At 36.6% G+C, this 14,944-nt stretch overlaps 1 protein-coding gene across 4 annotated transcripts in view; it reads right to left on the bottom strand.

Moving 5' to 3' along the window:
• erbb4a (erb-b2 receptor tyrosine kinase 4a) overlaps positions 1-14,096 on the bottom strand; it is a 201,640-nt gene extending 187,544 nt beyond the window's left edge. For 3 of the 4 annotated variants that reach the window (XR_009271269.1, XR_009271268.1, XM_058775155.1), the window contains exon 1: positions 13,621-14,096. Coding sequence is in view for 1 of the 4 variants with exons in the window: in XM_058775155.1 (XP_058631138.1) it covers positions 13,621-13,720 (100 nt within the window). In the remaining 3 variants the exon portion in view is untranslated. The remainder of the gene's footprint in view (positions 1-13,620) is intronic. The other variant, XM_058775173.1, reaches the window with a different exon arrangement.
• Positions 14,097-14,944: the final 848 nt, after the last annotated feature.

Consider the following 14,944-nt stretch of genomic DNA (forward strand, 5'->3'; position numbering starts at 1 on the left):
GTCAGGTTCAGGAGACGAGGAATATGGTGTCTGAGTGCTTGAGCTGACAGGGCAATGGTTGGTTCCCCTCGAGTACAGCGCCACCATCGCAAATTTCACAAGCCCTAGTCAGGCCAATTAATCACCCTGTCTCTGAGGACATGCTGTGTGTGTGTGTGTGTGTGTGTGTGTGTGTGTGTGTGTGTACACACATCAGTGAATAAGTGCTAAAAAGAAAGAGAGCGAGAATAGATTAGAAACCCTATTTTTGAATGACTCATTACTAGATTTGAGCAAATGTTGGTGTCGTTCTGGTAGAATGCACTAGGTGGTTGGACTGGTTGCTTCGTTGATCAAAAGTGAAAGTAAAGAATTTTACAATGTTACAAAAGAGTTCTAATTTAAAATACATTCATTAAAGAATTCTGAAAAACACATGGTTTCCACAAAATGTTTCTTGAGCAGCAAATTTGTAGCCCATATTAGAATGATTTCTGAAGGATCATGTGACATTAAAAGACTGGAGTAATGATGCTGGAAAAAAAAAAAAAAAAAAAAAAAAATCACAGAAATAAATTACATTTAAAATATATATTCAAATAGAAAACAGTATTTTAAATTGTAATATTATTTCACAATTTTTCTGTTTTTGCTGTAAAACCAAAAAAAAAAATGCAGCCTTGGCATGCATAAGAGACTTTTTCTTTTTTTTTTTTTAAATATTACTGACCCCAAACTTTTAAACGGTAGAAAAAACAGTGCCAGATTTGAAGAAACCCTAAAGTATATGAGCAGGATGAACAGGCTTGTTTCTAAGCGGTGGACGTATATGCAAAAACCAAGGCCATTTTATTCTGCGATCTGAGAACTCAGACGTAGGACTTCAAATAAAAGCTGGATTTTGATCAGGTCTTACAACTAATAAGTCCAGCCTTATTTGACTTCCTTTCAACTTGACACTCGTGCAGCTGGAGGGCAAGTGACTTTCCTGTGTGTAGGATTCACCTTTGAAGAAAAGGCCTGTACATCAATATTGCTTGCATGATTGTGAAAATAAATGATTTGATCAATCATGATGAGCCAGTCACTGAATCATTAAGATATTCTCGAATCCGATTCTCTGAACCTTTGACTTCATTTTAACCTTAGCGGTTTATTTCAGTTTCATCTTGGGCTGGTGGGCAGCCATGGGGACGTACATAAGAGTAAACCATACTGCAGCCTATTAATACGACATGCAACAGCACGGCTGTTTTTATCCACGCAATTTCTCAGAAGAGGAATGACAGGAATTATATGTGGCATCTGGACTCCAGGAACACTCCATTAGATATAATATTAGTATTACGCTTCCACACACCTAACCCGAGCATAGGGAGCTTTCACTTCTATAGAGTCTATAGTGCAGGATTACTGTCTGAAATACTTCAGAATTTGGAGATCATCAAATACAAATGCAATGCAGAGTACTTTACTGTAGCTAACTGGACACAACATAGCAGATTTGACATCTCAATGTAACCATTTAGCATATGCATTTGCCTTAAAGTAAGAATACAAGCATAATCAACTGATCAGATGTCAAAAATAATATGCAGAGCTGCAACCGCACTACATCTTAGTAAGTGAAAATCCTGTTTATTTTCTTCACAGAGTATTAGCTTTTTAGCAATGAAGGATCAACCTGTCAGCGCAGACCTGCCATGAACTCCAGAATTAAGCAATGGAATATACTTATGTAGTGTGGTTTTCAGTTTTGTTTTTAAATGTGTTTAATCACATCCCCAATCTGCACTATTCAACTTTATTTCTATAGTGCTTTATCTAATACCTTTTACGATACAAAATTAAAATTAAAATATACTTCTAGGTGTCTAAATTTCTCTGCTTTAACTGTAGAACTTTATATTGGCAGAAAACCACTGGGAGACCTTAAAGCATTTCTTTTGCTGACTACAGATATTATGAACAATTTGTGCGTTTTCAAATGCACATTCGAAAGGAATGAAAGTTACAGGACTTGCAGAGATGCAATTTGTGTTGAGCAGCAAGGCGCTGAAAACCCTGGATCATGAGCTGCCCACATGTAAATGAATGATAAATCCTAGTCAGTTGTTTTATATTGTTCCAACATTTTTAAGTCAATTGTGTCAGTTGCAGTGCTTTATAGAATGAATAGCTTGTTCCTACCTGGTTATTTAAGTTAAAGGCTTAGAAATCTTTACCAAATGTTTTTTTTTTTTTTTTTTTAATCCTTATAGAGAAAAATACTTCCTAGTTGAAACAAGGCAGATGTGGGTGGTCACTGGTGCGTTATACTCTAGTATGCAAGATTTCAGCAATAATCTAGCGAATGTCTTTTCTGTCTGATTTAGTCATTTCCAGCAGAAGAAAAAGATTGTAACATGTTTCCAGCCCTGAAAATAGGTTGAGACTGACAGTGAACAGAAGAAGAGGACCAATTCTCAGTGTCTCTGAGTGAGATGCAGAGAGCACTGTCACCCAGCTGAGACTTGATGATGGGTTTCAGCCAACACACTGAATGCACCTATGGACAGATGCTATAATAAAAGGCTTTCTATTGCGACTCTGCCAAAAGTTTGAGGCAGCCAGCAGGATGTCTTTATTTAGGATCTTTGCCTGGGGAATCCATGAGCTCAGACAACCTGCAAAGCCACAACACAGCTGTGACAAACCTTTGATTCCTTCAGCTGTGTGTGTGAGAGAGAGTTCAGTGTGTGAGAATATTACCCAGCCAGTCTCACAGTACAAACGTCGAGCTAGTGCTGCTTTCTCGGTGCACAACTAAAACGTCTCACGACGGTAGTTTTTAACCTCATTTCAAAGGATTCCAGGAGCCACAGTTATGGTTAGATTCTATCACATATTTGATAGACGCAGAGCCTAGAACAGCATATGTAGTCAAACATCACAATGACTTTCAAACATGAGTTTAACATGCTAACTGCTAATATGCATACTGTAATGCAGCACGTCATTTGCAAGCAAGCTAACGTATGTGATACAACACAACAAAAGTTTTATAGTGTTCTCCAATTTTTCCTTTAGTTTTAGGTCGAAATTTTTGTTTGTTTGTTTTTGTAGATAAACTGAAACTTTTATTCAGCAAGGATGCAATCAACCTGGTCTCATAAAAATACGTACCTCTGCGCACTTTTTGTGCGACACCGTTTTACTTACCTTGCTGCACATTTCGCCGCAGTTTCAAATAGAAATGTCCACTGAGTGGTGCTAAAACAGGTTCAATACATGAACCCTGGCACGTTTTTATTACGTAGATATTGGTACGTATTGCTGTTTTTTTATTACGTTGCTTCAGATACGTATTGCGACGGTTCAAAATTCAAATATCCGGGGACTGTCGCTAAAGGTTAATGCTCTATCGTGTTGGAAATATGCCCCACACCAAATCCAGCCCTAAACCTACCCGATAGTGTTAACAAATGCAAAACTGATATAAAAACGTAACAGCTGATGCAACTGTGCCATTTGAACTTCCTTTTACGAAGATTTTAACTGCTTTGTTGAACCGTAGTTACACGGGATTCGAACCGGTGCTTCTCGTCTCCTAAATCCGTCTCCGTACTCCGTGAACTACCGAACAAACTTATCATCTATGAAAACCCATAGATATGAAGCTGGATGTGTGCGATGCTAACGTTCAAACGCATCAGTTTTCAAATCTCCCAGCATATTAATATTGTTTTGAAGTCATAGCATGATATTCTTCACGTAATTGTGCGAAAATTACGCTTTATTAACCGCAACTCTGTAAAGAGTGATTTAAATAAAATGCTGTTCTTTTGAATTTTCTATTAAAAAAATCCTGGGGGGAAAAAAAATGCATCACAGTTTCAACAAAAATATTAAGCAGCACAACTGTTTTCAACATTAATAATATTAAGAAATGTTTCTTAAGCAGCAAATCAGTATATTAGAAAGATTTCTGACGGATCATGTGACACTAAAGACTTGATTAATGATGCTGAAAATTCAGCTTTCCGTCACAAAAATAAACTACATTTTAAAAAAATATTAAATATACAATTTTAAATTGTAATAATATTTAACAATATTAATGTTTTAACTGTAGTTTTAATCAAATAAATGCAGCCTTGGTGAGCTTAAGAGACTTTTAAGAACATTTTTTAAAAATCTCACAACCCAAACTTCTGAATGGATTATCATTATTAGTCATTTTAAAATAAATCCACATAAAGTCAGACATAGCATGACAGGCTCTTAGAAAACTTTTAATTGATGACTTGAGCCTCATAATTATCTGTGGAACACAACCAGAACAGATGATCTCTCACCGTGATCGCCTGCTTATCAAATTAAAATTACCGACGTCTGCTTTTGTCTTGCTTTATTGTTCTCGGCTAAGACGCTGTCGCTTTAAATTACAGTCACACTCATCTTGAATTAGAGTGCGATGTTTACTGCTGGAACGAGTGATGGATCAGTGGAGATGTACTCCAGCCCTCCATTGAGAACATAAAGCCCAAGCGTAATGTCTCATGGTTTTGAAGAAACAAGGAGCCAAGGTCAAGGTAGCAGCAACCTTACCTACATGAAAGACCAAACCAAGTCCATAAAGATTGAAACACACACACACACAAAGAAAATTAACCAACCTGGCTGACTGGGATAGCAATATTGTTTACACTCACCTCACCATATTTTTTTTCTCCACACTACTGCTGTTTCTCATGATTCAGACATATGCTCATGAATTGGTGATGATTTCCTTAGCTTTACTCAGTGGTTTGAATCTAAATAAACCCTAGGACCTAACTATTATACATTCACTTTGCTGATCTCAAAGCCTGGTCAGACAGATCTGTTTGTTGGTCTGGTTTGGAGACCTACTTAAACCAGGACAAGCCATGGTTAAATACATCACAAAGAGATTGAAAGTTTGAACCAGATCATGGTTTCCACGAAAATATTAAGCAGCACAACTGTTTTCAACACTGATAATAAGAAATGTTTCTTTTACAGACAATCAGCATATTAGAATTATTTCTGAAGGATCATGTGACACTGAAGACTGGAGTAATGATGCTGAAAATTCAGCATTGCATCACATGTATAAATTATATTTGAAAATATATTACAGTTTTTCTCAGTCGATTTGTCACTTTTCTCCAATGCAGTGTACTTGTTCTCAAAACAATTAGCACAGCTATCCAAACACAAAATTATCTTAACCAAACAGTTTGACTTTACTGCAAAAAGTAATGCATTTATTAAAAGTAAATATTAACATCAGATCTATAGTTGTGTTCTGATTATAAAACACAATCAGCTGTAGATGCACAAATATGCAACTGAAAAAACATGGTTATTGCAATTCTTCAACAGGGAGTTTTGTGTATATATATATATTGTGTATATCTAAATGAAATAAAAATTGTTGTCCAACACCTGCTATCACCCATGAGAAAAAAGCTAATTGCCCCTTTAAACTTAAAATCTGTTTGTGGCACCTTTAGCAGCAAGAACTGCAAACAAACTTTTCTGATAACTACAGATCAGACATTTATAGCACAGTGGTATATACAGTGCTGCTCACTAATATTGGCACCCTTGGTAAATATGAGCAAAGGTGGCTGTGAAAATTAATCTGCATTGTTTATCCTTTTGATCTTTCATTCAAAAAAATGTACAAAATTCTAACCTTTCATTGAAGTAAAACAATTGAAAGTTGGGGGGAAACTCACATTATGAAATAAATGTTTTTTCTCATGTTCATGTTAGCCACAGTTATTGGCACCCAATTATTGCAACGTCCTTTTCCCAAGATAACTTCTGAGTTTTCTCCTACAATGCCTGATGAGTTTGGAGAACACCTGACAAGAGATCAGAGACCATTCCTTCATACAGAATATATCCAGATCCTTCAGACTCACAGCTTCTTTTCTTCAGTTCACCCCACTCATTTTCTACAGGGTTCAGGTCAGAGGACTGGGATGGATATGGCAAAAGCTTCATTTTGTGCTCAGTAATACATGTTTGTGTTGATTTTGATGTTTGTTTTGGATCATTGTCTTAATGGAAGATCCAAACACAGCCCATTATAAGATTTCTAACAGAGGCAGTCAGGTTTAGATTTTTTATCTGTTGGTATTTGATTGAATCCATGATGCTATGCATCTGAACAAGATGTCCAGGACCTCCGGCAGAAAAACAGGCCCACAACATTATAGATTCAGCAGTATATTTAACCGTGAGCATGGGGTACTTTTTATCCCTGTTTGCACCAAACCTGTCTGGTGGGTTTGCTGACAAAAAGCTCTTTTATTATGTTTCATCTGACCATAGAAGCCAGTGCTATTTGAAGTTCCAGTCGTGTCTGACAACTCAATTTGCCGAAGATTGTTTTTTGATGAGCCAGGAGTTTTTCTCTTGAAACCCATTTGAACAACATGTGGTGATGTAGGGGCTGTTTGATATATTTTTTGAGGCTTTCTGACCCCAAGACTCAACTAATCTCTGCAATTCTCCAGCTGTGATCCTTGGAGAGTCTTTAACCACTCAAACTCTCCTTCTCACCATGCATTAGGACGATATAGACACACGTCCTCTTCCAGGCAGATTTGTAACATCTTTAGTTGATTAGAACCTCTTAATTACTGCCCTGATGGTGGAAATGGGGATTTTCAATGTGTTAGCTATTTTCTTACAGCCACTTTCTATTTTGTGAAGCTGAACAATCTTGTTCTGTACATCAGAACTATATTCTTTGGTTTTACTCCTTGTGATGGATGATTAAGGGAATTTGGCCTTTGTGTCCCTCATATTTATAATCCTGTGGAACAAGAAGTCATGGCTGCACAATTTCATGCACCTAGTCACCCTGGTGTCCTAAAAAATATAACTATAAATATAAATGTACTTCAGAGATATTTTACTCATAAGAATTTCTAGGAGTGCCAATAATGATAGCCAACATGCATTGGAGAAAAACATTTATTTCATAATGTGAGTTTTCCCCACTTTCAATTGTTTTACTTCAATGAAAGTTTAGAATTTTGTGGATTTTTTGAATGAAAGATCAAAAAGATAAATGATGCAGATTTATTTCCACAGCCGCTTTTGTTCATATATACCAAGGGTGCCAACATATACACACTGTACATACATACATACATACATACATACATGCATACAGTGCCCTCCACTAATATTGACACCTTTGATAAATATGAGCAAAGGCGGCTGTGAAAATCAATCTGCATTGTTTATCCCTTTGATCTTTTATAAAAAAAAAAAAAAAAAAAAAATCACAAAATTCTAACCTATCATTGAAGTAAAACAATTGAAAGTCGGGAGAAAATCTCATTGTGAAATGTTTTTCTCTAATACATGTTGGCCACAATTATTGATTTTCATGAGTAAAATATCTATAAAGTGTATTTCCATTCATATTTCCATTTTTTTAAATCACACCAGGGTGACTAGGTGCATGAAATTGTGCAGCCATGACTTCTTGTTCCACAGGATTATAAATATGAGGGACACAAAGGCCAAATTCCCTTAATCATCTATCATAAGGAGCTAAACCAAAGAATACTGTTCTGATGTACAGAACAAGATTGTTCAGCTTCACAAAATAGAAAGTGGCTGTAAGAAAATAGCTAACACATTGAAAATCCCCATTTCCACCATCAGGGCAATAATTAAGAGGTTTCAATCAACTAAAGATGTTACAAATCTGCCTGGAAGAGGACATGTGTCTTTATCGTCCTAATGCACGGTGAGAAGGAGAGTTTGAGTGGACAAAGACTCTCCAAGGATCACAGCAGAGAGTAATTGAAATCAGAAATCTTAAAAAATATATATATCAAACAGCCCCTACATCACATATTGTTCAAATGGGTTTCAAGAAAAAAACTCCTGGCTCTAGCATAGTCAGTTATCAGGCACGACTGGAACTTCTATGGAACTGGCTTCTATGGTCAGATGAAACTTAAAAAAAAAAAAAAGAGCTTTCTGGCAGCAAACCCACCAGATGAGTTTAGTACAAACAGGGATTAAAAAGTACCCCATGCTCACGGTTAAATATACTGCTGGATCTATAATGTTGTGGGGCTATTTTTCTGCCAGAGGTCCTGGACGTCTTGTTCAGATGCTTTGCAGCATGGATTCTATCAAATACAAACAGATAAAAAATCTAAACCCCGACTGCCTCTGTAAGAAATCTTATAATGGGCAGTGGCTGGATCTTCCATCAGGACAATAATCCAAAACAACACAAAAATGTGTCACTGAGCACAAAATGAAGCTTCTGCCATGGCTGTCTCATGAACCTTGACCTTCTCCCTGACCTTCATGAACCCTATAGACAATGAGTGGGGTGAACTGAAGAGAAGAAGCACCAACATGGAGCTGGGAATCTGAAGGATCTGGAGTAGTGCTGTCAATCGATATTTACCAAGGGTGCCAATATTAGTGGAGGGCACTGTACATACATACACGCACACATTTTTTTTAACATGTGTGTGTGTTTGCTGTAGGCCTATACATGTATTATCCTGAATTATTGATCTAGCCTTTCATTTACATCTGGAAGAGAATTTCATTGCATTTTATCTACACTATATTTGCACCTTCTATCTCTCTTTCCACCCCTACCACCCTTTTGCCAACTTCATCTTTGGCCATGTCACCCCTCCTCTCTACTCATCTCTTCACACTTTCCTTCTCCTCTCCTCTTTTCTCACATCTTCCTCTCTGCTCACCTCTTTCTACCTGTTACACTCTTCATCTTCTCTCTCATTACACCCCTTTCTCTACCCACTCCACTGCCTTATGGACCTCTTTCTTTTCTTATCAGTTTAGGGCCAATCGAGAATATACCATGTTCATTTAATAGAATGGCAAATTACAGAGTTTTGTTTATTATGTTTGGACAAATGGTACAAACATGTTTGTGATTTGTGTAAAACCTTTTTTCAGATATTTTCAGATTTTTAAAGTATTGGTTGGTTGTATTAACTATTGTGAAAACATTTGAGAGTCTTGTGCATTGTTTTGAGAAAATTATTTGCATGATTTATAATTTGTATGAAATTAATGAAAACGTACTGTTTAGGACAATTACAAAGTATTTAGATCACTGTGTTGACTGTTTTGAGAACAGTGACCTGAGTAAGATAGAAAACATTTATTTTGAATTCAAATAATATTTCTGAATATTGCTATTTTTATTGCAGTTTTGGTTAAATAAAGACAGCCTTGGTGAGCATAAGAGACTTCTTTCAAAAACAATAAAAACTGTACCAACCCTAAAATTTGCAATGGTAGAAGCTATTTTAACTTTAGGCAAAAGAAGAAGAAACACCCTAGAAACCTCTCACAACACCTTAGCAACCATCTACAATATGCTTACAACCACTTACAGCACCCTAGCAACCTCACAGCAATGATTTGGCAACCACCCACAACACAAAACGGCACACAAGCTCACATTTTCCTCTGAAATCATAAAAGTTACAGTTTTACGGTCACAGTGACACGTCGCAGTTGCATGTTAACACTGTATAAGCAAACTACAGTATAACACTTCTAAGTAATTATTTGGCCCAAAAAAACGTCAGTTATTGCAGAGGCATTACGGGACACACTTTATCTCCGTTTAAAAATTCCCAAGTGTCTTTCTAATGCTTGATGCTTGGAAAGACGATGATGAACCCGCTTATTGGGCTTAAACACCTGTATAAACCGCGTGCTCGCAGCGAAAGCTCAATAAGAAATGCAGAGCTGCATCGCACACAGGATGAGGAGAAGACTAGCATTACAGCTGACTGTGAGGGCACAGAGCCAGGCGGCGCGGAGAAGATGCTGAAAGAGAAACGGATAGGGAGGGTGAAAGCGAGCCTGAAAGACTCATAGAGTGAGGAGGGGGGTATTGGCAGCCCTGTCCTACAGAAAAAGGCCCGCAGGCATTTGTTTTCTGAGAGGAATTACAAGTGGAAGAGAAACAAACCCTACAGCCACTGAAAAGAAAATCCTCTCTGCTTTTTTTGCCTTTCTGCCATACTTAAAGCGGGAGTCTGTGGATTACAACAGGCTTTATTGGTTTACTTCGTACCGAGAATCGGGAAATTGAAGATGTCATTCACTCTTAAGCGCCAGGGACAATAAGAGGATGCTGAAAAAAAAGAAGTCAACCGTTTGCTTTGGCGGAGAGTCTGAGCTCAGCATGAGCTCAATTGAATAGAGAAAGAAGGTTTTTCGCAGTTTTGCACACATGGGTCAAGGGCCAAAATGGCACCACAGTCAAATACTGATGAAAAAAGAAACAAATAATCTAACAGTAGATACAGAAAACAGTGAATCATCTTGTTGTTCATGCAAGTAAATGAGGAAAGAAAAAAGTCACATCTTCAGTAATGTACTTTAAATGTCTAAGGCAATGCACAGAGAAACATTAAAAACAATTTGTTTTGAAGGCACAGCTGCAAGACTTTGATATTATACACTACTGGACAAAAGTTTGGTCTTATTCAGCCAGGATGCATTAAACTGAACAAAAACGACAGTAAAGCCATTTATGATGTTTCAAAAGATTGCCATTTCAAATAAATGCTGTACTTTTGAATTTTCTATTCATTAAAGAGTCCTGAAAAAAAATGTATCATGGTTTTCACAGAAATATTAAGCAGCACATAGTATTGATGATAAATGAGACGCTGAAGACTTGAGTAATGGATGCAGAAAATTCAACTTTGTGATCATAGAAATAAACTAAATTTTCAAATATATTCAAATAGAAAACAAAAGCCATTTAAAATTGTATTAATATTTCACTATATTGCAATTTTACTGTATTTTGGTCAAATAAATGCAGCATTGGTGAGCATAAACTCTCAAAAAAATTGGTGAGCTTTTAAACTCTCCAGAACATCTTGTGTCCTGTCCTGTCCTGTCATTCTGTTGTACTGTGGAGCTTCTGTCACTATAACAGTTCCTCGTATGTGTAAACATACCTGGCAATAAAGCTCATTCTCATGAAAGACTTGAAAACATTAAAAATCTTTATTTTGGTCAAATAAATGCAGCATTGGTGAGTGTAAGAGACTTGAAAAACATTACAAATCTTTCCGACCACAAAATTTTGAATGGCAGTGTGCAGTATGTAACACAAAACTGGGGAAAAGAAAATCACTTACTAAACCAACAGAACTTCTTGACTTCTTACAATAAGGAAAAGTCCACACAAATTGTTTATCCAACTAGAAAAGTAAATTTAACTGCTAAAAGGATGATTTACAACTTCAATACTACACATCTACACACTTTCAATGGAAAAATTCATAAAAACACTTGAGCTTCACATTTTTGCTTTTAAACTCTCCAGAACATCTTGCCACCCAGACAGTTTTTGCTTGTTTTAACAAAATTTAGTAACATGTTGAATATTTAGCCGCAGTAACAGAGCTTAGCTTGTATTGAATGCTGCATTCGGTCCATTCGATGAAATTTACAGATGCAAAAGTGACTGAGGTCGTCAGTCCCAAACATAGGTCCCAGTTTATATTAGGTGGCCTTAACTACTATGTACTTACATTTAAATTAATAATTTGATACAATGCACTTATTGTGTACATACATGTTTTTACATTGCACATATTTTTAAAAACACCTAAATGTACTTAAATTTCTAATTACACTGTCAACCCATCCCTTACACCTTATCCCACCCTTAAACCTACCCATACCACCAAACCTGTCCCTAACCTTACCCGTATCCCACCTCAACAGCAGCAAAAGTGTTTTGCAATACAATATGAACACAATAAGTACATTGTACTTATTTTTTGATGTAAGTACACACTAGTTAAGGCCACCTAATATAAAGTGTAACCCAAGCATCTTCTTGAGTGTTCCACCAAAGAAAGAAACAAAGTCACACAGGTTTTGAACAACATAAGGGTGAGTAAACCGTGCCTTTCGATACAGATGATCATACATTAAGAGTAGCAGTGTATAAACATCCTAAAACCTGTGATCAAAAGACCAGATAAGTGAAAAATGACTGCATCAGTAAAGATAAAGTTTAGGTCAGTGAAAGTGATCCATGTTATGGGCTATTATAAATAATAATTGTCTTAATATTGGGATATTCTACCAAGAAAGAAACTCCTTCTGTTTTATAGAAAGTTCACGTCTAGACATCAGAGCAATGACGACATTAATTAACAGGAAATATTCTCACTCCCTCAGCTCGCATGAACTCTCCAACCAAACTTAATTTGGGTTGAAGATGATTAATCATTTGATCATATTCTCAGGTCGACCAGCAGTAATTTTCTATCAAACTTAAATGTCAGATGGAAGCCTGGGTCAAATGCGGTGCCATATGGTTCTCGACAGAGGTGTGAGCTGATGCATCAATGAGAAGCATTTAAAGGACACTCTTTAAAATATGGTTTTCCACAAAACCAGGCCTATGAAACAATGAAAAATTAATGTAGAACAAATTTACATGCACAACTTTTGGAAATGAGCTCAAACCACAGCATCGAGTTAATAAAAAGATTATGCACTACAGTCAGCATAGCTCAAATTGTTTAGAACAACACTTAAATTAGCTTATAAATATTCAATGTCCTGATATTTTGTAGGTGCTTTAACCTTGAGCAGAGGCAGCCAATAGACTGTCTGTCATTTCATTAGTTCATTATCCCATTGTTAATCTAGCAGTAAAGTAGATTTACTCCAAGAGCTGAAAATGAAGAAAAAAATTTCTGAATCAGCTCAAGCTTGCATGAAAAATAATTAGATTTCATAATAAATAATTGGATAACTAGAATTGACGTATCAAAATAAATAAAATTGTTTTAAAAATATATTAAACTCACTAAATAGCCAGAATAGTAAGAAAATAATTATATTACATTAGTATTAATAACAATAATAATGTGGGGTGTTCTTAAAAAAAAAACAGAGCGTGAAATGTTCTATGAATACATAATGAGTTAATTCTTAAAGGTTCAGAGCGCTTCCGCAGTCATTACACATCATGAAGAAAGATGCGTAAAAACGCACGGCTCCGCGCTTCAGCTGCCCTGATGTTTCTCGGTTGACTGCCACCATCGTGTGGAGAGGAAACGAAATAACTTAAACTGCTAATTCATACACTTCAAAAAACAAGAATCAGTCAAGAAACAAGATCGTTTCAAAAGAGACGGACTGAGACAAACCCGTACATATCCGCACATAACAGCGTGCGCAAACGCGCAATGGCGGTGCAAACAGTGATTTATCATTACTAGTGGATTTCTGATGTCACTTTCCCCTAATGACAGATCTCTGACGAATGTTTTGACATCTTCTTGACATCTAATGGTCATTAAACACACATATAAAACTGAATTACATTACAAATTGCACACGGATGTCATTTGTCCACTTGGAGTTTGGCACAGAAGTATTTGCGCTGCCTGAGTGAGAATACACGACCACTGCGACTTCACTGGTTAGAAAATGTTGAATGCATGACATGTTTCCATACATTACATTAAATGCTATACCAGAATACAAAGCTATCCAACAAGACTGATATGAAGGACGGATAAGCACTTTTACGCACGGGAGTTGGACGCTCACCTGACTGCGAGGTGCACAGGGGAACAATCACAGCAGTGAGGACGAGGACGATGATGATATCAGATCGCATTTTGATCATATGAAGAGGCTGCATATCCATTTCTTCACATGTCCACTCCAGTGTCCCGTTGGCGAGCTGTCAAATGTCTTTCAGCGTGTGCGTCTTTGCGCAGCTGTTCACATAGAGCGCATGGTCTGAACTTGCGCCTGGGTTTATGTCTGCAAGTAAAACTGGATCAGTTGATTAAATAACAGAGCTGCAAGTGAGTTATTCCTTGTCTAAATGTGACTGCGTTGGGACTGTCATCACTCTGCGCTGAATTCCAGCCCGAGTTACGGTCTCCGAGCCCGGGCGCGCGCCTTGAGCGATTGAACACCGCCCATCTAAGCACCGATTGGATAGAAGAGTGACTTAATTAAGGTAAAACACGCCCCCAAACACAGATCTGTTATTATATGGGAATTTAGCATTTATACTACAGAATTCTGAGTCATAGTTCGTACGGAATGAATATTTAATTCCATTCTTTAAGACTAAAATTTCTAGAAAAGTTCTAATATGTTAAATGAATATTTTTGTCCCCCTAATTGCATCAACTTTTCAAGTCTTAATGCTTTTTAGACTTGGCACCGATGGTAACACAATGTTTCTTGAACATGCTCAATGGCAAGCTGCTATTCCATGAAGAACCATATACATATCATGGTATAATAATACAGTAATCATTCAGTGCCGTGGTATTTCCACATTATCATAAGGCTTGTAAAGGTTTAGGTGCATCGTATCTATTTTAGCTTTAAAATAGAGATGTGTAATGCATATTTTAACATTTGTAAATGTTTTCCTTCAGTATGTTCTACATATGTAGAAGCCAGAAAAAAAATATGCAAAAGCATTTTTGAAACGATAGCGCCATCTGGTGCAAATATAAAAACAAACACAATGGCTGTGCTCAAAACCGTATTCGTTTGGAATAGCATACAATTCATATTAAATCTGCAGAAGGGTGCACTCTGGATTGCAATATACCTGTAATCACCTTATATTTTATACCTACTGTGCATAGTATGCTTTTTTTTCTTTCTTTTTTTGTATGCACTGCATACCAAAATGTACAGTATACAACCAAGAAGGCTACTGTGAATACAGTACTGTAATATGATTGATATTACATTTCCAGTGTTAGTGTATCAGACACAATAGGATCTTATTATTATTAGAATATTAGACTACAATGTTGTTTTAAATTAGACTATTTAAAAGTATTGTTGTTTCTGCAATTATTAGATACAATGATGAAATTAATATGCACTTTAAATGTAG

The sequence above is a fragment of the Onychostoma macrolepis genome, chromosome 01 (genome assembly GCF_012432095.1).
Source record: "Onychostoma macrolepis isolate SWU-2019 chromosome 01, ASM1243209v1, whole genome shotgun sequence".
NCBI lineage: Eukaryota > Metazoa > Chordata > Actinopteri > Cypriniformes > Cyprinidae > Onychostoma > Onychostoma macrolepis.